General features: G+C 41.0%; 1 protein-coding gene across 2 annotated transcripts in view; it reads right to left on the bottom strand.

Moving 5' to 3' along the window:
* ARHGAP10 (Rho GTPase activating protein 10) overlaps positions 1-20,939 on the bottom strand; it is a 248,028-nt gene that overhangs the window by 42,557 nt on the left and 184,532 nt on the right. For both annotated transcript variants that reach the window (XM_006081762.3, XM_023754958.1), the window contains exon 19: positions 429-573. In XM_006081762.3, coding sequence (XP_006081824.1) covers positions 429-573 — 145 coding nt within the window. The remainder of the gene's footprint in view (positions 1-428; positions 574-20,939) is intronic.

The raw sequence follows: 20,939 nt of genomic DNA, 5'->3' as shown, positions 1-20,939 counted from the left end.
AATATAAAAAGAACCATGCATAACAAAGACAAACACAAAACTGAAACTTACTTCTCTCCCAGACAGGAAAGCGTTACCCTCCCTGTTAATCTCAGAAAAATCTTCAGGGAAAAAGAAATTGAAACACAAAGGATGGCCCTGGCTGGGTAGCTCAGTTGGTCAGAGCGTCATCCCCAGACACCAACATTGCAGGTTCAATCCCCAGTCAGGGCACATTCAAGAGTAAACCAATGAATGCATAAATAAGTGGCCAACAAATCAGTGTTTCTCTTTCTCTCTCTGTCTCCCCACCCTCCCTCTCTAAAAAATCATTTTTAAAAAATAACACAACCCTACACAGAATGGAAAACCATGGCCTGCCCAGAGGACATATGATACACCATATTCTCAACATGCTGTCAAGCAGAAAAATATAATGAACATCTTACCATCTTCCAGCTGAAGAGAGAGATTATACACAGCCACAGGTCTCTTGGTCCTCTGGCCTTGTCTCTTCGATTGTCTTGGTGGAGCATTTGGGGGTGACTGGGAGACTGACTCAGGGGGTGTGGCAGCAGGCAGCGTCCGAAAAATCTGCCATCAAAGTGCAAAGGACATTAATTGTTTCCCCTGAACAGAAACCTGTGTACTCCAACAGTAAACCAGCACCAAACAACAGTTAATTTGGAGCTCATCCAAAACAGGATGCAGCCAAAAATCCATTCCTTCAAATTTTCAGTATAAGTCATGTCTTTCTAAATAAAATTTCTCATTAAAATTAAGTCAAAGCAATATCAAATCATTACATTTCAAAATAAATTAATCCCCAAACTAAACAACTATAATTATCTTTACCAGGTGTAGACAATACCACAGCTCTTCACCCATAAAAAAAGTAGCCAGAAAAAATTATTAAGAACAAATATCCCCTTAAATTTCACACAGGGTTATATTTATGCCAAAAAGCTTGTCTCAAAATTTCAAACTACACAAACAAAAACATGTGACTGCAAATATTTTTTACATGTTTAAAAATAGCTGGTGCTTATGAAATTACCTTTCAGATTCCCACATACATTTTTCATAAACTGTTTTATAGATCTTATCAATTCACTTAAATTCTCTCCAACTCCTCTTAATAATTCCCCCTCCACTTATGAAACCTAGAATATTAGCACCTTGATTATCCACAGTGACATTCATATATCAGCAAGACAAAGCAATCTGTGCCATAAAGGGAAGTATATCATACAGGTGACTTCAACAGAGCTTTCATGGCTGCCGAGAACTGAGTTCAGAGGCTTCCTGTCCCCCAAAACACTGAAGATCCTTCGGCCTTCAGTAAAGTCATAAAATAAAATATTTAAAGACAACAAGCTAACAAACACGGCATCCTTAGAGAGCTGATGTTCCTCGAGTGGAAGCAAGAAAAGGGAAGAAAGCCAGCTAGCATTCAACAAAACATAAATATCTATAATAATAAAAGGGTAATATGCTAATTAGACCAGACGTCTTCCAGACGTCATTCCGGACGACCTTCCTGACGAAGCTGGGGTCGGGGCGGGGAAAGCCAGCCTGGGTCCCGGGTGCCTGCGGGCAGCTGGAGGGAAGCCAGCCCGGGTCCTGGGTGCCTGCGGGCAGCTGGAGGGAAGCCAGCCCGGGTCCCGGGTACCGGAGGGAAGCTGGTGCCAGCAGACAGGGGAAGGAAGGCCTACTCTTGCACGAATTTTCGTGCATCGGGCCTCTAGTAAAATAATAAAAGGCATGGTGTGAAAGTGCCACTGTTGCAAGGAAATTATATTTGTGCATTTGAATACAAACAGCCATATGACCTGTGTGTATGAGTGAGGGTATCACATATTGGTATCATATTTAATAACAGACAACCGTATCTAAGTTATAATCATAGGGTCTAAAAGTCCTCACCTAAAAACTATTATATGCCAATATAAACAAGCATTTCACCAGAACATTTGCTTTATAGTACCATACTGCCCTCTCATGTGTGAACAGAATAAAAAAAATGATTTAAACTACTATGAACAAATATTTGCTAGTGAAAATTTAATTTAGTGCTCCAACTGGTAACCTGCTAACACCTATTTCCACAGAATCTGTGCTGCAATTGGGTACTCTGGAAAACAGCACACCACCTATCTGTCTTTAAAAATCCTCTGCATTCTAGACTATTGGCCACAGTTGGATTTATTGCCTTCTGTCACTGTTCACATGAAAAAAGCCTGTAGAGTGATGGGAACATGTGACAAGTTAAGTTGAATAGAGTAGGTTGAAGGCGAGAAGAAAAGATGGGAAAACTTAATTCCACTGAAATAAAACAGCAGTTGTGTGTGACCAACATTTGAAATAGCCCCTTGACTTACTTATGTTTGATCTTAACAAATATAACAAAAGCCTCTCGGATGTTACTGGACTAGGAAACCAAACAAAACAAAGAGCCAAAACCTAAATAAATCGTAGAAAAGTTGTATCCCAAGAACTGGCACTGCAGAGCTGATAACCTTCCAAGCAGAACTTCCTTGAAGATCACCAGACTGGAATGGTGCAAACGGTGACAATTTTTCCTCCTGCAATTCCTCCTCCTCCAATTCCAATTCCTCCTTCAATTCCAATTCCTCCTCCTCCAATTCCAATTCCTCCTTCAAATTCCAATTTCTCCTCCAATTCCAATTCCTCCTCTTCCAATTCCAACTCCCCCTCCTCTAATTCCAATTCTCCTTCTCCTCCCCCTCCTCTTGGTCCTTCTCCTTCCCCGCCTTCCTCCTCTTCCACCACCACCACCACTTCAAGGGGCTGGGGTGGGTGGGATGAGAGAGTGAGGAGTGAGGCATGGTGGTGGTCCCAATTTGCAGAGTCGGACTACAAGCACAACAGGACCCAGGATTGTGACTCCTGCCAAATACAACAACCTGGAGGCACTTCGAGGGCACTATGTTAAGTGAAATAAGTCATACAAAGAAAGACAAAGACTTTATGATCCACTTACATGTGGAATCTAAAAAAAAAAAAAAAAAGGAAAGAAAACCTCATAAAAATAGGGAACAGACTGGTGGTTGTCAGAGGCAGGCATTGTGGGGAGAGGGGAAAATGGGTGACGGTGGTCAAAGGTACAAATTTCTTCCAGTTATAAGTTACAGCATGGTGACTATAGTTAACAATACTAGCATATTGTATATTGGAAAGTTGCTAAGAAAGTAGATCTTAAAGTTCTTATCACAAGAAAAAAAGGTGGCCCTAGCCTGTTTGACTTGGTGGATAGAGCATGGGCCCACAGATTGAGAGGTCCTGTGTTATGATCCCAGTCAAGGGCACATACCTCAGTTGTAGGCTCAATGCCGAGCCCTGGTCAGGGCGTGTGCAGGAGGCAACCAATTGACGTGTCTCTCTCACATCTGTCTCTAAAAAAAAAAGAGTCAATGGAAAAATATCCTGGGGTAAGAATTAATTTTAAAAAATGTATAAATATGTGAGGTGATGTTGACGGTTAACTAATCTCAATGTGGTGATCATTTCTCAATATACACATATATCAAATAATTACATTGTGCACCTGAAACTAGTACAATGTTGTCAATTACATCTCAATAAAACTGGGGTGAAAAAACACACACAAGAATATCTGGGAATGGGGACTGGGCTTTCCAGTTTTTTGTTTTGTTTTCTTGGGTTTGCATTTTAAAACTCCCCAGGTGATTCTTTGTGTAGCCACTGATGAAAACTGCCCATTTAGATGTCATTCCACTGCATTCGATGCTTGTCTTGGATGGATCAAAGTCCAAATCAAAACACCAGAAAAATTATTTCAGAAAAATTGGCACTGGACATATGCAATCAATTCCTTGGACCTTCCCAAATCTTGATTAGGCTTAAAATGTTTCAAAGATTCTAAAGACCAACTACGCCTTCAAGAAATTCTATGTCATGTTGCATTTCAAAGAACTAACCTATCAGTCAGATTATGTGGTAGCAAAGCAAAGATGATAATTTGAGAAGGAACTATCCTGGCTTTTAAGTCTTCCTAGCTATGGAAGCTTAGACATATTAAAACACTAAGTACCTCATTTTCTCATCTGTGTAATGAGGACCATAAAACCTACATCTTAAATTATTTCAGGGATTAAATGAGATAATGTTTATAAAGTGTTTAGTACAGCACTTGGCACATGGTAACCAGAAATAAATGGTAGTTACTGGTATTTGTAAAATGCTCACATCATCTATAATAATAAAAGCATAACATGCTAATTACACAAGACATCCTTCCGGATGTCCTTCCGGGCAACCTTCTGAACAAAGCCAGGGCTGTGAGGGAAGCCTGGGTCTCAGGTGCCTGCCAGCGGCCAAAGGGAAGCCTGGGTCCTGGGTGCCAGAGGGAAGCCGGTGCCGGCAGCCAGGGGAAGGAAGGCCTACTCTTGCACGAATTCCGTTCATCGGGCCTCTAGTGATAATATAAATGGACACAGACCTTCATTACTCAATTCAGCCACCGTTTTGAGAAGGCACTAATTTGTTGAGATTTTAAATATTCCTCAAATTCAGTTGTTTGGTTATTCTAAAGGTTGTTATTCTAAAGTATTTGTGGGAAAAAAATCATCAAGCACTGAGCCAAGAGAAGCAATAGAAGAGCATCTTTCAAATTTCCCAAGTCACCTAGAATCATTCAATCGTTTTGTGTATTTATTTCTGCACTTCAATGCTGAGAGATTTTTTGTTGTTGTTGTTAATCCTCACCCTAGGATATTTTTTTCATCGCTTTACAGAGAGAGTGTGTCATACGTAAATATAACATTGATTTCCCAATTCTAGAACCACTGTGTGGATGCAAATGCCTCTGCCACTCAGGTCTCTTGCCAAAATCTTTTGACTTCCCTAACTTCCCTAGGACCCAGTGTTGTGTTACCTTTATTCTAGGCCAGATAAACTCATCTCAACCAACACTAAGAATCAAGAGATCAAGTCTACTCAAAACTTATTCTTTTTCAGGGTAGCAAGTTCCCTCGCTGCTCCTACCTATTCATAACACAAGAAAAACTCAAACCAGACAATCCAATGACAAAAAACAAACCCCACACGTAGGTGTGTCAGGGAAGTAGGCGCTGACTCAGGTCTCCTCAGGGTGTGAGCGCAAACACAAGTCTGGCACCACTGTTCGGAGTCACAGATTCCTCAGACTCAACAAACTGGATGCCAATGCCCATGGGACTCAGCCATACACAGAAATATCTCCCCAGGTCCCTCACGCTCTGCTCCCGGGGGCCACGTGTGGAGGTGACTGGGCCACTTCTGCCAGAAATACTTTGCAAACAATAGGAAGTAAGGATGTTCTCTGGAAATGTGGCTTTGTACTCAATTCAAACCTGCAACATTTGAGTCAGCTGAATGAATAAATACTATGGTTAAAAGAAACTAAGGAGGATGAAGTCATTCTTTTTTAAAAAATATGTTTTACCGAAGAGTTCACTGGTCTTCATTATGGTGAGAAGACCATAACTATGCTTGTATATTCCTATCATCTTGAATAATGACAGTTGCACCCACTGGGTACTTGCAATATGCCTGACATTACGCCAAGTGTCTTACCTACGAAGATTTGAATCCAGATTTTCTGATTCCAGTGTGCATGTCTTAGACACCACACTCCCCTGCCTCTGATGTTACCCAGTCATTACGCCCCATTCACTTTATATCCTCTTTGGTGATGCTGTATCTAACACAACAGACAGAGGTGTAACCAGAAGGCAGCTGGAAATCAATACACACTCGCCTTAGTAAACCTTTAACATAGAAAGGAGGGACAGAAAGAGTATTTCCAATCTCCTTTCTAAAACGTGTCACTACAAAATGGCCAAATACTACTTTCAGCTCTAAGGCAGCCTCAACCTCCATCCACAACGTAACTTCAGAGTTTAGCCCCCATGTGAACAGCACACAGAGAGCTCTGAAAACTCTCCAGCTTTCTGTTCCTGAATCGGCACTACCCCATGACTAAATATGGGTCTTTTATAGAAAAGTTAACTAGATTTGGTAATGGGGACTGACAGTAAAATACCAGTTGGGTTCAGGCTTGATGCTGGAAATATACTTGTTGGTTCTGGTTCATTAAAATTCAGAACCTCAGAGCTGAAACTTAGCCTAGTTATCACTTAAGCCAACCCCTCTATTTCACAGTTGACTAAACTGAAGCCCTTATGATTACAGATTTGTTCATATTAGCACCACTACTTAGTGGCTTTCCCCCCAGACCAAGGTCTCAACGCCAACTGCTATTTCCCCTCTTGCTGGCTCTGGCCCTTTCTAGCAGACTACTTTATGCATGTACTTTCTCATCAGGGAAAGTTTTGCTCAATAGTTGAAATTCTTCAAAGCGCTTTCAGACGCATTATCTGATGCAAGCCTGGACACAGAGACCTGTGAAGCTGACACTGAAGCGTGTTATAGGATCTTGTTCCACTGCGTCCCTGGAGAATGGAAGGGGGCAGGAGACATTCCCATTGTAACGGTCATTCATCCAGAGGTTCAGGTTTGATTATGCCCTGACTTTTAATAAATTTTTTAAAAAACAACTTCAATTTTGGCTTACAATAAAATAAAATAAAAGGAGATGAAGAAGAAAGAAAAGCAAAAGGAGTACTTATTGGAATTTACAAAACTGGTAGGCTTTCTGGTTTTCTTTTTCTTTCAAAGCTTTGAGCTTTAATTTCAGGAGACATTTCAGACCCTTTCCTAAGTGCCAGTGGGTTAGACCACATTGATTTCTATGGCACTCTATTCAATGGAGTAACACATACCAGACTTTGGTGTCTGGCTTCAAGATTTCAATATATGACAACTTATCAACCAGACTTTATAAAATTAAAATGACCCCAGAACTACCTACCCCAAACCATGAGTATTTTCAATGGCATTAACTGTGGGTGTAACTGGTTTCTCAGTGCCCTGGTTTTTCTAATGTTAAAAAACAACAACTACCGAGGAATAAGAATACATAACTGTAATAGTATAATGGGAACCCAATGGCACTAAGTAAGTTTTCTACTCCTCACTAAATAACATCCTCCCCAACAGACATAAGGTGAACCTCTCCTGATTAACCCAAGGCTGCATCACTCTTACATTTGGGGTGAACATATAACCCCAATTATAAAATGTTGTTTGCTGGTGTGTAAACCTTTAAACACTCCGGGTGCAATTTTATCAATTTGCACCTGCAAACATTTGGAAAATGCAGCATACACTTTCCAAAGTCAGAAGAAAACACTTGCCCAAACATAGCTGTGTCTTTGACCCAAATGTCTACAAGTATCCTTTCCTGAGTAAAGAACTGATGCTGAGCTAGAATTGTTTTCCATTGCTATGTCCTCTGCTAACAAGCAAACAAAGCTTGCATTTCGGCAATTAAAGCCTAGAAAAACATTAAAGAAATATAGCTATTCTATGTCAACTAGAAGACACACTCCATGCATGATATTCCTTTGTTTTTTCTTTTCCTCCTCATCCTTCAATTTGGGTGTACAACTTCTCCCCCTTTTCCATTTCTTCTTTCCAGGACTCAGGCCTCCCTTAGAAGTCACTCAGTCCTATACCAGCACAGAGAACCATAACACAGGAAGCCTACCATTTACAGTCCCCAAAGGCCTGGGGACCCACAGGGAGAGGCCTCCCCAACCCAGGGCTAGCTCGAGCCATGAGGAAAAGCAGGACCCTGCCTCAATGTTAACTATGAAACTTTAAACTGAATATAAGTAAATGCATTTAGAATGGACTCAGTATCTTTTGAAATTTTCAAGGAAGATGACATTTTTCTTTTGGAAAATAAGCGATGACCCACGGGGTAGTTATCAGCCTTCACGTTTAATCACTGCTCCTAAAATTTGGTTGGTTTACATTTTTTATTGACAATTTTTCCCCAAAATTATAATTTATTCATGTTACAAAAGTGATAACTAATACACTTATATTCCTTGTAGAAATTCTGGTAAACACCAACAAAGCCCTTTGAAGAAGATAAAATCTAAAAAGGTTAACGTTTAGATTCTTGGACTTACACGTCAGCATGGAACTCGCTGATTTGCAGGTAGAGTAGCTGTATCTGAGCTGCCAAAGTTAGGACTTCCTTCACCTGATCCCACCTCGCCTGGGACCAGATCTGACCCATATTTCCAAACGTGATGAATGGTGCAGCACCTACACGTTTAAAAAGCAGCTGCAGGACGGCATGCAAAATGTGTGCTTCGGCAAGAGCCATGAAAAAAGTCAACGTGGATAGTAAGGCCACCACCACCTGTCAGGACTGGTAAACTGATGACATCTTAGGATGAACTGAGTACACCTGCAAGGAAGGTGATGCTAATCCCGACTGCACTCCTCAATGACTGAGCCACACAGGGCATCGCATTCTATTGTGCGGTAAAAGTCGCAGAGAAACAGAAGTGTCTGCAGTGGAATGTGAAAATTCTAATCTCCAGCGCCAACAAGTAGGGTGATTCCTCACACCAACAAGCAATTCTCCAACACAACTGGGTGTCCCAAGGTTCAACACAACTCTAACACTCTACCTGGAGATAGCATCAGATCCCACAGGTTAAGTACTCAGTCCCCACAAGACTGCCCCCACTCAGATGCCAGTCACAAGCCCAAGTTGTTACCTGTGCTTCTGATCAACTGGCTGTGAATCAGAGGTTCTAACAACCCCCTCCTTGGGTTCAATTAACCTGCTAGAGCAGCTCATGGGCCTCATGAAAGCCAGTTCCTCACGAGATACTGGTTTAACAAAGGATATCAGAGAATATGAATGGACAGCCCAATGAAGAGACACACAGGGTGAGCTTCTGTCCTGATGGAGTTTGGGGACTGGCACAGCGGCACTTAGAAGCCTCTGGTTCCTCAACCTAGAAGCTCTCCAAACCCTGTCCTTGGGTTTTTATGGAGCTTCATTACCCAGGAATGATTAAATCATTATTGCCCATTGGAGATTGATTCTACCTCCAGCCCATCCCTCCTCCCTCAAATTAAGGGGTGGGGCTGAAATTTACAATCTTCTATTCAGGGTTGGTTTCCCTGGCAACAAGCCCCATCTTTTGGTGCCTTCCAAAGTTATCTTATTAATCTAAACCCAGTTGTGGTGGAAAGGAGCTTGTCATGAATACTAAGACGCCCATTTCATTCACCTTTATGGATCTGAAGTGTTTTCAGGCACTGAAGACAAGAGACAAAATATAGCGAAGATGCTCCCTTCGCTCTTATCGCTGAGGAAATTATAAGGTTTTTGGGAGCTGCGAGCCAGGAACTGTGGATGAAGAACCAAATATATATTTCTTATTGCAAATCACATCACAGAGTATGATCTGAAGGTGAGAAGTTCAAAACAAAGTCATACAACTAAAGGGCCAGAAGAGATATCCAGCAGGTCGCAGTACCAATTCTCAGATTCTAAACACACTATCATGTGGAAGAGGGAGTCACCTGGTATGGGTCCCAGAGGTTAAAACCAGGGCTAATGGGTTGAGAATATAAGGCATATGTCAACTGAATATGAGGGAGAAAGACCTTCTGAACTGGTGAAGTTACACAACTCTTGGGCAGGTTAATTTGGGAGATAATGAGCTTCATGTCTTCAAAGTTTCCCAAGGTAAGACCAGAGTCATTGCAAAGACGTCCAAACACTGGCTGAAGGACTTGACTGGGTTGATTCATGAATCTATGAGAGAAACTATGTACGAAATCCCAAAAGATGGCCTCATTCACCAAACTCTTTGAGCCTAGCGACTCCCTCTTCTCAGAAGCAAGCCCGTCAAGCTGACCTGTCCCCTTTTCTGCAAGATAAGAGAACCTTTCCCCACCTCCTGATCACTGCACCATGCTGAGACCTGAGCCTTCTCCTTTCCCGACTTCAAGTCAGCCATACTCTGGGTTCCCATTACATTTGCAATGCATGGTTGATACGCCACAGGGATGCCCTATTTAGGGAGTAATCTCCAGAATCTTAACATTCCTTTTATTCTGGTTTTCTCTTTCCAAAAAAAAGAATCTGTCAGATATTAGCACGTACATGAAAAGCTTTGTAAACTGTTACCATTTCATAAATACAATCGTAAAAAAATAAAGCCATCCTTTCTCCCAAAATACTATAACCTTATTCTTCCACAGAAGTTTTTTGTAGAAGAATGTGGTAATTAGCTCCCTGAAGTTTACTAAGAGCCACAGCACCTACAGGCATTTTAACCTCATTTTCCTATATCCTATTATGCAAATGTATATAAACAAACAAACAAAAACTATGCAGGTACTATAGCAGTACTGAGCCAGTTCCCAAAAAGGCCAGAGATTCCCATGGATAAGTAATCTGTGTGTGTTGGGGGAAAAGAGAGAGGAAAGGGCAGGTGGAACTCTGAGCTTCTGGCTGAAGCTCTACAATTGCTATCAAAGTGGGAGAATAATTAATCACCTACACACCCTGCACTGTATTTTCTTTGTTTTCAAATATTTTTTATTGATTTTTAGAGAGGGAGAGAGAGATAGAAACATCAATGAGAGAGAAACTTCATCTATCAGCTGCCTCCTGCATGCCCCCTACTGGGGATTGAACCCACAACCTGCGCATGTGCCCTGTCCTGGATTCAAACTGGCAACCTCTTGGGTCTTGGGTCGATGCTAACTGCTTAGCTACACTGGCCGGGCTGTATTTTCATTTTTAGACTTTTTATTGTGTGAAAAAAAATTCAGATAACATGTTGTTGCTCTTTAAATACATAACCTTTAAAAAAAGTCCCTTTCCCACCTAAAAAAGTACTGCTCTGGAGGTCAATAGGGAAACAGAATTCACTAAACAAAAATTCATTTTCAGTGAAATAGTGGGACATTCCTTCTGTTCACTGCTGCGTAACGACCTCTCCAAAGCTTAGCGGTATCAAACCACCACCATTTTATTATGCTCGTAATTTCCTGGCTCAGGAGTGTGGGCAGGGCATAGCAGGAATGAGCAGTCTCAGCCGGGGCCTGCCAAATGGCTGGAGGTGGCTGGGAAGGGAGCCATGGGCCTGAGCTCAGTTTGGTTGTCAGTTGGGTTCCTCAGTTTTGTCTGCTGGAGTCTGGGAAGACCAAGCTGTTTTTCCATGTGTCCGATGCCTGGGATGGGAAGGCTGGGACAGCCAGGACTGGCTGGGCTCAGCTCCTCCTCTCCCCTGCCCAGCCTCTCTACATGGCAAGTGTGGGCTTCCTCACGCTCAGGGTGAGTGGACTTCTGCAAGGCAGCTGAAGTCCCCTGGAAGGAGTGGCCCAAGAGGAAGGAAGTGAAAGCTGTCAGTCTCTTCAAGCCACTGTGAAGAGTCACTCATGCCATAGTCTGACGATCAAAGCAATCTCAGGGTCCACCAAGATTTAAAGAAAGGAGACACTAAGGGAGGGATGTGAAATAATCTTCAATCTGCCACCAACAGACACGTTTATTTCAGTTCTTCATCTGATACCATGTGTACTGGTATAACCAGATGATAATTTGGATAGGAGCAAAAAACCTGATTCAAAGTAACTTCAAGATATCAGCACTTCACAAGAAATAGAATGTGCTCAATAGATCATACAAATACTTCTCCCACCACTGCTTCAGGTTTTTGTCATTGAAGGACAAATGGCCACACAAGAACTTCATGCATCAGAAAGGAAGGGCATGGAAGAAGGCAGGGAGCTCAAAGTCAAAAACAATCAGACTCACTGTTAAAAGTTTCTTCACACTGAAACTTTTCAGGGATCTCTCCAGCGATTTCCAGTTCTGCCCAATAGATCAAATTGACAGATATTTCTACCCTCTGAGATACAGAACTAGCGTATTTGATTATTTTGTGATGTAAATTTAAGTACGTGGTAGTTGGTTTAGTTTTTTTAAGTCAAGTAAGAAAACTACATATGAGCCATAACCTCCTCATCCTGAAAACAATGTTGATGATACTGACACAAAGAATATTGGAAAAATACAGAGTCTCTTCCCCAGCAAAATAATCATTGTCAATAGTTTCTTTGATTCCTTCTAAGGAAATTTTAAGAGTTGCCTATGTATTTGCCTACATATATGTACAATTTACAAACACACTAGCATATATATATATATATATATATATATATATATATATACAGACACACACACACACACATATATGTATATATATATAAATTAACACATGAAGGATCATAATAAAGATACGGTTTCATATCTGTATCTTTAATTAATTATCCATTCAAATATTAACTGAATGCCTACTATGAGACAAGCAATGTTCTGGACATTGGAAATAAGTGCTAAGTAGCTGTGTATCAAACTAACACAAATTCAGAGGTTGAGAAAACACTGTTCCTGTGTTTTCTGATTCTTGTTATATGTAAGAAAGCTGTCAATTATCTCAAAGTTTCCATGTGTCAGGAGTCCAGGCACATCTTAACTGGGCTCTCTGCTCCCATCCTCAGCTCACAGGACTCTAATCGTGTCATTTTGGAGGATTCAACTGGGAATGGATCTGCTTCCAAGCTCATTTGGGTGGTTGGAAAAATTCATTTCCTTGCAGTTGCAGGACTGAGGAGGGTTCTGGATTTTGCTGACTATGGGCTGGAGGCAACCCACAGTTCCCTGCCACGTGGCCCTCTCCATAGGCAGTTCACAACATGACTATTTGCTTCTTTCTGGCCAGTAGGAGTGTCACTCTCTGCCATCTGCTCCAACGGAATCTGATACAACAAAACAATCATGAGAGACATGCCACGCCTTTTATTATCCTGGTTAGAATCAAGTCACAGGTCCCACTGGCACTCCAGGGCCTGGGTCACTGGGTCACCATAGGGTGTGTCCACCACAATTAGAATCAGTATTTACCACCCTGCCTCATTCTTCTATGGTCATCACATAATTTATTTAACCCTCAATGGAAGGCTAGTTCCAATGAGAGACATATTTGGAGGTGAACCCACTCTTCTTTTTTTGCAAAATTTTGAGTGAATACCTATAGAGTAGTAGCAGAGAGATTACCTTCAAAGCAAACATGCATTTAAGTTTTGCTGACACTGCCTAACTGTCTCAAAAAGGCTGCTCTGATCACACCCCACCAAATAAGACCACTTATTTCCTCCTCTCAAAGTGACTTCTCACGTCTCATTATAGTGGGACAATATGGCTTTCTTCAAATACGTGGTCTTCCTCTCTTGATTTAGGCTTATACTCAGGAGATTTATATTTCAGATGACATTGATAATAAGGCCTATTCTCCCCCTGTATTATCTGCTTCTGGTTGTACATGAGCAAGCTATTGATTCTGGTGATTACTTTTAATCCTACATCCCAATGAATCCTGCTAGTGTATCTACTAGCTCATCACTCTGTTCTCTTGGTTATCTATATTATACAATCACTTCTCTAAATAATGCGCAATTTTCCCCTTCCAGTTTTCATATCATTTATTTTTTTTCTTCCTTTCTTGACTAGTAATTCTAGGACAATAATTAGTAATAGTGAACTAAATCACAATTTTAGCATTTTAAGCATTTCAACAATTAAATAAGATACTAACTTAAGGGTTAAAATACTGTTAAATCATTTTAAGGAACTATCCACAATTTGTTTTATTAAAATATTGTATTGGGAATTACGTAAATTTTGCCAATTGCTTTTAGGCATCTCCTGAAAGATTTTCTCTTTTGACTTAATAATATGGCACATTATATTAATATATTTCCTAATATTGAGTCACCCTTATATGTCAGGGATGAACTCAACTTAGATGGAAATATTATGCTGTTAAAGTAGTGCTTTTATTTGCTGATGTATTATTTAAGATCTCTGCATAAAATTCTTAAATAAAATTGATCTACAACTTTGTCTCTGCCAGGCTTTGGCATTAGTGCCCTACTGGAGTCATAAAAATAATTTGAAGTTTTTCTTTATTCTGCTATGGATCAGATTAAATGCCAACAGATCTATTTCTTCCCAGTTTAATTCACCTGTGAAAATATCTGAGCCTGGTGCTTTTTTGGGAAATGGATGGCAGCTGTATTAAAATTGTGTCCATTTCTTTCATTATCATTAGTTCACTAATTTCATTCAGATTTTCAAAATTCTGTGCACTGAGTATTTATGGGTTATTTCCACATTTGTTCCTCTTTATATAGGCGAGCCTTCTCACCATCCCTTTTTTCCTTGACTAGCCTGGCCAAGGAAATCTGTTTTATTTTATGCTCCCAATCCACCAAAAATGTAAGAGGTATTTATCTTTAAAAAAAAACACTTTTTGTTTCTTTTCTAATTAATTTCACCTTATATATTTTTTATTTTCTTCAAATTTGGAGTAAATGGGTAAAAGCTTAACTAATTTCATTCTTTCTGGCTTATTCAGTTGTATAAGGTTATACATTTCCTGGAAACATAATTCTTACTCTGTTCTTTCAGTTTTGATATGCATGTTTTCATATTTTTATAGTAAGTTAACAATTTTTATTTTGACCTATGAATCATGAGAGCTTCAAAATTTCCAAATAGCCAGGAACTTTTTTTTTCTGGAGGAGGGGTAGGGGGCTTCTGTTATTATTACTGTTGTTAATTTCTAAAGCTAGAGTATTATGGACCAGAATAACTGGTCTGTATTATTTCTGCAGTTTGAAATTTGGAATTTTTATCTGAGCCCAAAATAGATACTCAAGACTTATAAACATTGCTTTGTGGTCTTCAGAGCTGCTGTAAGGAAACATGAGGCTACCAGATGCATCTTCCTGGTACAGTTTTTCTTTTTCCTCAAAACTCCAACACAGTAACCGAACCACAGTATGTCTCTACATGGATAATTCTGAGTGACTTACAATTCAGAATTGATATTTCCTAAAATTTAGTGATTACGCTGATCAAAATGAAGGTCTCTCTGTAATTTAGATAAAAAGGTCTGTGTGATCGTTACAAATGATTGGTTCAATGTACTTGGTTTGGTGTTCCCATGACAACAATGTCTTGTGATGGGTCATGTCTGCCCTCCACGTCCACAGTTTTCTCTGACTTCTGTCATCTCTCTTTTTCATCCACTGAATGCAACTGCTTCATCAATCATGGTGATTTTTTTTCCAACTTTTGATTCTATTCATTTCTGCTTTTAATCTGTTCATTTGTTTGGATATTGTTTTTAGGTGCCAGTCTGTTTTCTTAGCTCAGCAAGCACCTTTTTAAAAAAATCCTCTTTAATCATTTCATTTTTAAACTCCCATTTTACTGAATAAATATTTAGTTCTTCTATGGAGATGGATTTTAATAAGTTCATTTATTCTCTTCCTTAGATCATTTTCTTCCAAAAAAATTCTTTGTCTACAGTTTACATTTTTCCCCCTCCTTTGCAATACATTCACATAGACCACACACTGGATTATTTGGGAGTGGCTGATTTCAATGACACTAATGTCTTCAATGGGCAGCTGTGTCAACACTTTCTGTACACACCACTACAGTAAGGGTGACATCCTGAATCTCTTCCCAGGTTTTGGATGTGATTTCTGCGATGCACTACAGTGTGCCTGCCCAGTGTTCTGAGAAAATGTTTTCGTCTGGTAGGGCTGCCACAACGGAACACTGTGGACTAGGTGCTTAAACAACAGATACCTATTTTCTCACAGTTCTGGGGGATGAAAGTCCTAGATCAAGGTGGCGGCAGGGTTGGTTTCTCCTGAGCTTCTCTGCTTGGACTGCAGATGGCACATTGCTGTCTGTGCCTGCACATGGCCTTTCCTCTGTGCATGTACATCCCTGGTGTCCTTTTTCTTCTCTTATAAGAACAGCAGTACCGTTAGACTAGGGCCCCCATCCTTATGACCTCATGTAACCTTAATTACCCTTTTAAAGACCATCTCCGAAGAGAATCACACTGGGGATTAGGGCTTCAACTTCTGGACTTTGAGGGAATACAATTCAATCCACAACCAAAGGGTTTGGGGGGACCAAGGATGCCACCAGGATTGTCTTCAGCCTGGTCTCTGACCTCATCTCTGTGCTTTTGCCAAAATGACGTGTCTGTGTTCATACCTCCTGCTTGGGCTGTCCACAGTTCCAGCCTCTGCCAGGAGTCTCTGTCCTAGGCGGCCAAGTTAGCAACCACTTCCTTCCATTCTCCAGGCAGAAGGCGGACCAGGAAAGAGGATGACTTCTAGATGCTCAAGTTGGAAGTTATAAAGGTGGGAAATGACACTCCCCCCGCTTTAAGGGGCTCCTTTTTCCCATCTTCCTCTCCTACAGAAGCTCTTTCCCTTAACTCAGTTTCGGTTTTGATGGCCTTTCAGACACTTTTCTTGCTGGAGATCACTGACCCTGGGGTGTCTGAGAGGGAGTCACACTCCTGCTAGTCTCCTTTCTCTGGCAGGAGAGCAGGGTGGTCAGGAGGAGCTTCTATCTTGGTGGAAGTTTCATCTTGACCCAAGGCTGCCCCACCACTCCTCCACCTCCCTCGGGGCGGGGGGGGGGGGGGGGGGGAGATTCCTGAGGAAGGCACATGTGCCTGTCCCATACCGCCTCTGTGGAGAGTGCAGTCAGGAGTAAACCGGAAATGGCCTGTGCCCATTTTCAGAAACATCCCTTGCTGTTCTCTAGCCTTTCCCTCCATTGACTGATACCAACCTTTCTTTTTTTATTTTTTATTTTAACCTAGTTTGGGTTTGTACTGTAAGACTTTAAGCTCTGTCTTTGCCATCTTAAAGTGTATGTTTGAGATATTTGTTTTAGATAAGAAAATGGCAATAAATAATACTGATAAATACATACTGAAAAGTACTATACTATCACATATAGAAACCTGTAATTTGATAAATTTCACTCCTTCTCTCACTTGCCACATGTGTAAATGAGCCACATATTTTTACAAGTTATTTCAATCTCACCTAAGTTTATTTCACCAAAGCAGAGGTTCCTCACTGAGCTCTTCAGAATTAGCATATGCCTAAAAGTCAGTTGTAAATGGTGCATTTGCCTTTATGTTTTTTCAGAAAGTGAAAATATTATCTTTCAAATTCTCAAAGGGGTATGAAACATAAACACTAGTTCAGAATCACTGATCTAGAGTAATGAACAGGAAAGCTGCCAAGAACAGGAAACAAGAAAGAATCAGAAACAATTTACAGCAGTTTGGATTCCCCTGAATAATAAAGTCAAGTAAGAAAAAAAAAAGTTTTAAGTTAAATGGAATTTAGATAAAGCCACAGCTGACTTCCAAAAAAGTTCCACTGTGGGTGTGTTTGTGGCCCTGGGCATGGGAGGAACACAGTCCTGCTGGATCACGGGAACAAAATGATTAAACAGGAGAAACAATGATCACTCCAAGAACCTTTCCATATCAATCCATCAATGAGGACAGCTTCCTCCGGGCTCTTTAGCGCATTAAGCACAAATGACCTAATTCCTTCATTAAATTCTGAAAATGACGACTAAGCCTCTCAGTGGTCATTCCCCCATTTACATCTAAACAGAAAAGACCTTCTAGAGAAATCAAGTGCTTGAAGCCTTCCCTGGAGATACACTGTCTCCACTTTTACTTACTGCTGAGTAAAAGAAGAAAAACAGAGCCTATAAATAAATTCCATTTTCAAAATATACGAAAAGCAAAGTTGGTTCGGCAACAAATTAAAGAGAACAGAAGGTAGATATTGAGAACAATACACTAGAGAGTACGATCCGGATTCTGTGTGCGTTCCTGATGTGCACTGTTTCTTTATATGAACACGTCTAGAGTGACTGCCGTTTGCAGAGGATTATAAATCTTCCTCAGAATCTATGAATCCAGCCACATTAGAGATCTGGTTTGGCACAATCGACAGCTTGTGGCCCATGTGCACTTTGGTAATTAAGAATAAGTAATACTGATGACAAACACCACACCAGCTGTGCAATGATGAATAAGAACTTCCTTGTGCACACAACCAGGCCCTGGCGTGTGCGACTCCCTCGACTCTGTGGAGCTCCCGACTTGATGAAATCAAATAGAGATTTCCTTTCTAACTCCCACACATTCCAACAGAGCCATACATAAGCACTTTTGTGCAATTTAAACTTGGAACTATTCATGTAGTAATATTGACTGAAACACTATGCATCGTTTAAGCTTAAAAAAAAAGAGAGTATGGGCTTGTTTTTCTTGGGACAGTAGAAAGACCACAAGAAACTTTCTCACTGTGTGGCTTAACTGCTCGAAATCCTTTTTGGAACAAGTCAGGCTGTAAATGAATAAAGAAAGCTGTGTGACCTTGGGTAAGTTCATTTCAACCCTCCAAAGATGCGGCCTGCTGCACTCATCTATAAACTGCAGACAAACCAATGCTCCCCACCCTCGCGGCATTGGCTGGTTGATTCTTGGCTCTGGTGAACAAGAGCTGGCCAGTGTCTGGAAGATGAGGCGCTCAGGAAGCCCTCCTGCCGAAACTCCTCCCAAAGCAGACTGGAATACTCAATGCTTAGGACAAGGGATCTTCCATTTTATAATTATATCCATTCTACCCCCTGCAGGCCTTCCTCACTGCTGTGAATGGAACAGATAAGTATGTTCTGAAAAAACAATGAAGTTGGTTCACAAAGGGATGCCCAGTAAGTGCATTTAAGTCTTTAAAGTGCAGAGCTGGACTTAACTTGGCTTTGGACAAAGAAAGCCAATGGCTTCTCAGGGGTCAAACTCTAATACACAATCTTCAGGCCCTGTGATGAGATTTCCACTGTCAACACTTGCACTGTTGTCTTTCTCACTAAACACTGACTTTCTCAAGAGCAAGGTCCGCTTTTATTTTCTTAATCTTTTGTGCCTGTTCCATGGAGAAACAACTTAACAAATGTTTGTTGACTGAATTAAGAATTGCATTAAAAGAGGGTGCCAATGACAAAGATCACTTAACTTTTATCAAGAATAACTTCAGATATATATAAAGAGAGAGAGAAAGAGAGAACCACAGAGGTAAAACTAATATAATGAACTCCTACACACACATCAATCTGAGTTCATGTCCAGTCCCAGATTACATTGAAGCAGACTCCAGGCAAGTGCAGTGCCTTAGGAAGCTTTGGGTCAGTTTTACTCTGCTCTAAAATTCTAGGCATTTGTACAGCAGGTCTTCAAATAATGTTTCATTATAACATTGAGGAGATGCTGTAAGGACTTAACTCTGCTTATATCAGTTAGCCCATGGTAAAACTGGTTTCCTTATGTCATTGCACTTCTAGTTAAGTGAGGACTTATTGTATCTCTATGGTAACAAGAACGCACAATACTGCATAAAGATTGACAAATCAAGTGAAGATCCGGAACACGAACAAAAATAAAAAATCAGCCTGGCTGGTGTTGCTCACTGGTTGAGTGTTGATGTATGAACCAGGAGATCACAGTTCCATTCCCAGTCAGGGCACATGCCCAGGTTGCAGGCAATAGAGGGTGTGCATGAGGCAGCCGATCAATGATTCTCTCTCATCATTGATGTTTCTATCTCTCTCTCCCTCTCCCTTCTTCTCTGAAATCAATAAAAATATATTTTTTTAAAAATCAAACACTTCCCCTAAATTGCTACATATTAGTGTATTAGGGGTTACTTTTAGTATGACCACCTAAGATACTAAACTAAAATAGAAACTATATCTAAAGCCTAATATGCAAATTGTCCCCTCAGGTAGAAGTTCGACCTACTGAGAGCTCAACAGCTCGCTATGACGTGCGCTGACCACCAGGGTGCAGCATAGATCGAAAGGAGGCCCTGGCCAGCAGCCGGCAGCCACTAGGGACCCTACCCATGCACGAATTTCATGCACTGGGCCTTTAGTATATATATATATAAAAAAGCCAAGCAACTGGAATGATGGGAACAACCAGTTGCTATGATGTGCACTGCAGCCGGCCAACCAGCCTGATCATTAAATTTTCAAAGTGAGTCCTAATGAAATAAAGCTTCAAAGTTATGGCTCTGGATAGGGGAAAAGGATGTCAGATGCAGGAGTGGACTCTTAAAATGCTAACTGCCAACTGAAGGGCAACCCAGAGGATCACCCAGCCAGGAGACATGGGAGAATGCAGTGGGGGTGAAATGGATATATCCAACTGGAAACTAAGAGATAGGAAACAATTATCTAGAAAAAAGAAATTATGTGAGAGTTGAGAGAAAAAGCCATTTCTGGTCTGTGAAGAGAAAATTGAAGAAGAAAATTAAAGAAATTCTAGTCATAAAACTATGGGAATACAGCCACAGGTTCCGGTTTGGGTGACCTTAAAAGCCCAGTTTCATCTAAAATTATGCTGCTCAGACATACTCGATCTATTTGCCTAAGAACTGGGCCTAGGAAGCAGCCAGCCGTGTACGGACATGCAGGATACACTGAAATAGAAACTTAACGGAGTTAACTCAAACAGTGCAGAACTGTATCTGTCAATTTATCAAATTGCAGGTACTTTGCACTCTGTCTTTTCTCACACTGTCCAAAAATGATTTGGTTGCAATCAAAACATTACCAAGTTGACATAAGTAAAAATGGAGTTATTAAAAGGAAATGGGCAGGAAGTGAAGAGTCAAGACTGCTCCAAATTAGTAAGTCGAGGCCATCAACAATCAACCAGCAACTCTCCATTTCTCACTTCTGCATTTTCGAATCCTCCCTGGGCACTGGCTCCCCGCCCCTCTGCTCTGTCCCACCTGACCCACTGCAGGGGGTTCTTCAGCCCCTAGCCTGGGGACAATCTCACAGTAATTGGCTGGGTTTCTCCACATCCCGATTCCAAAACTCTAGAAGAGACTATTCTTATGTTTTAGCCGCCTCTGATCAGCAGATCTAAGGGGAGTGGACATGCCGGAGGGTCCATTTCCCCAGTGAGCAGTTCTCGGGGGGGCTGGGCTGTCTGCTAGGACATGTTTGTACTAAATGACATGGGATGCTACAGATGGGGGGAGGGGGGTGGGGAGAGAGGGAAAAGGGG

Source organism: Myotis lucifugus, unplaced genomic scaffold (genome assembly GCF_000147115.1).
Source record: "Myotis lucifugus unplaced genomic scaffold, Myoluc2.0 scaffold_1, whole genome shotgun sequence".
Lineage (NCBI taxonomy): Eukaryota > Metazoa > Chordata > Mammalia > Chiroptera > Vespertilionidae > Myotis > Myotis lucifugus.
The sequence above is the reverse complement of the archived record's forward strand: the minus strand, read 5'-3'. Positions and strand labels throughout refer to the sequence as shown.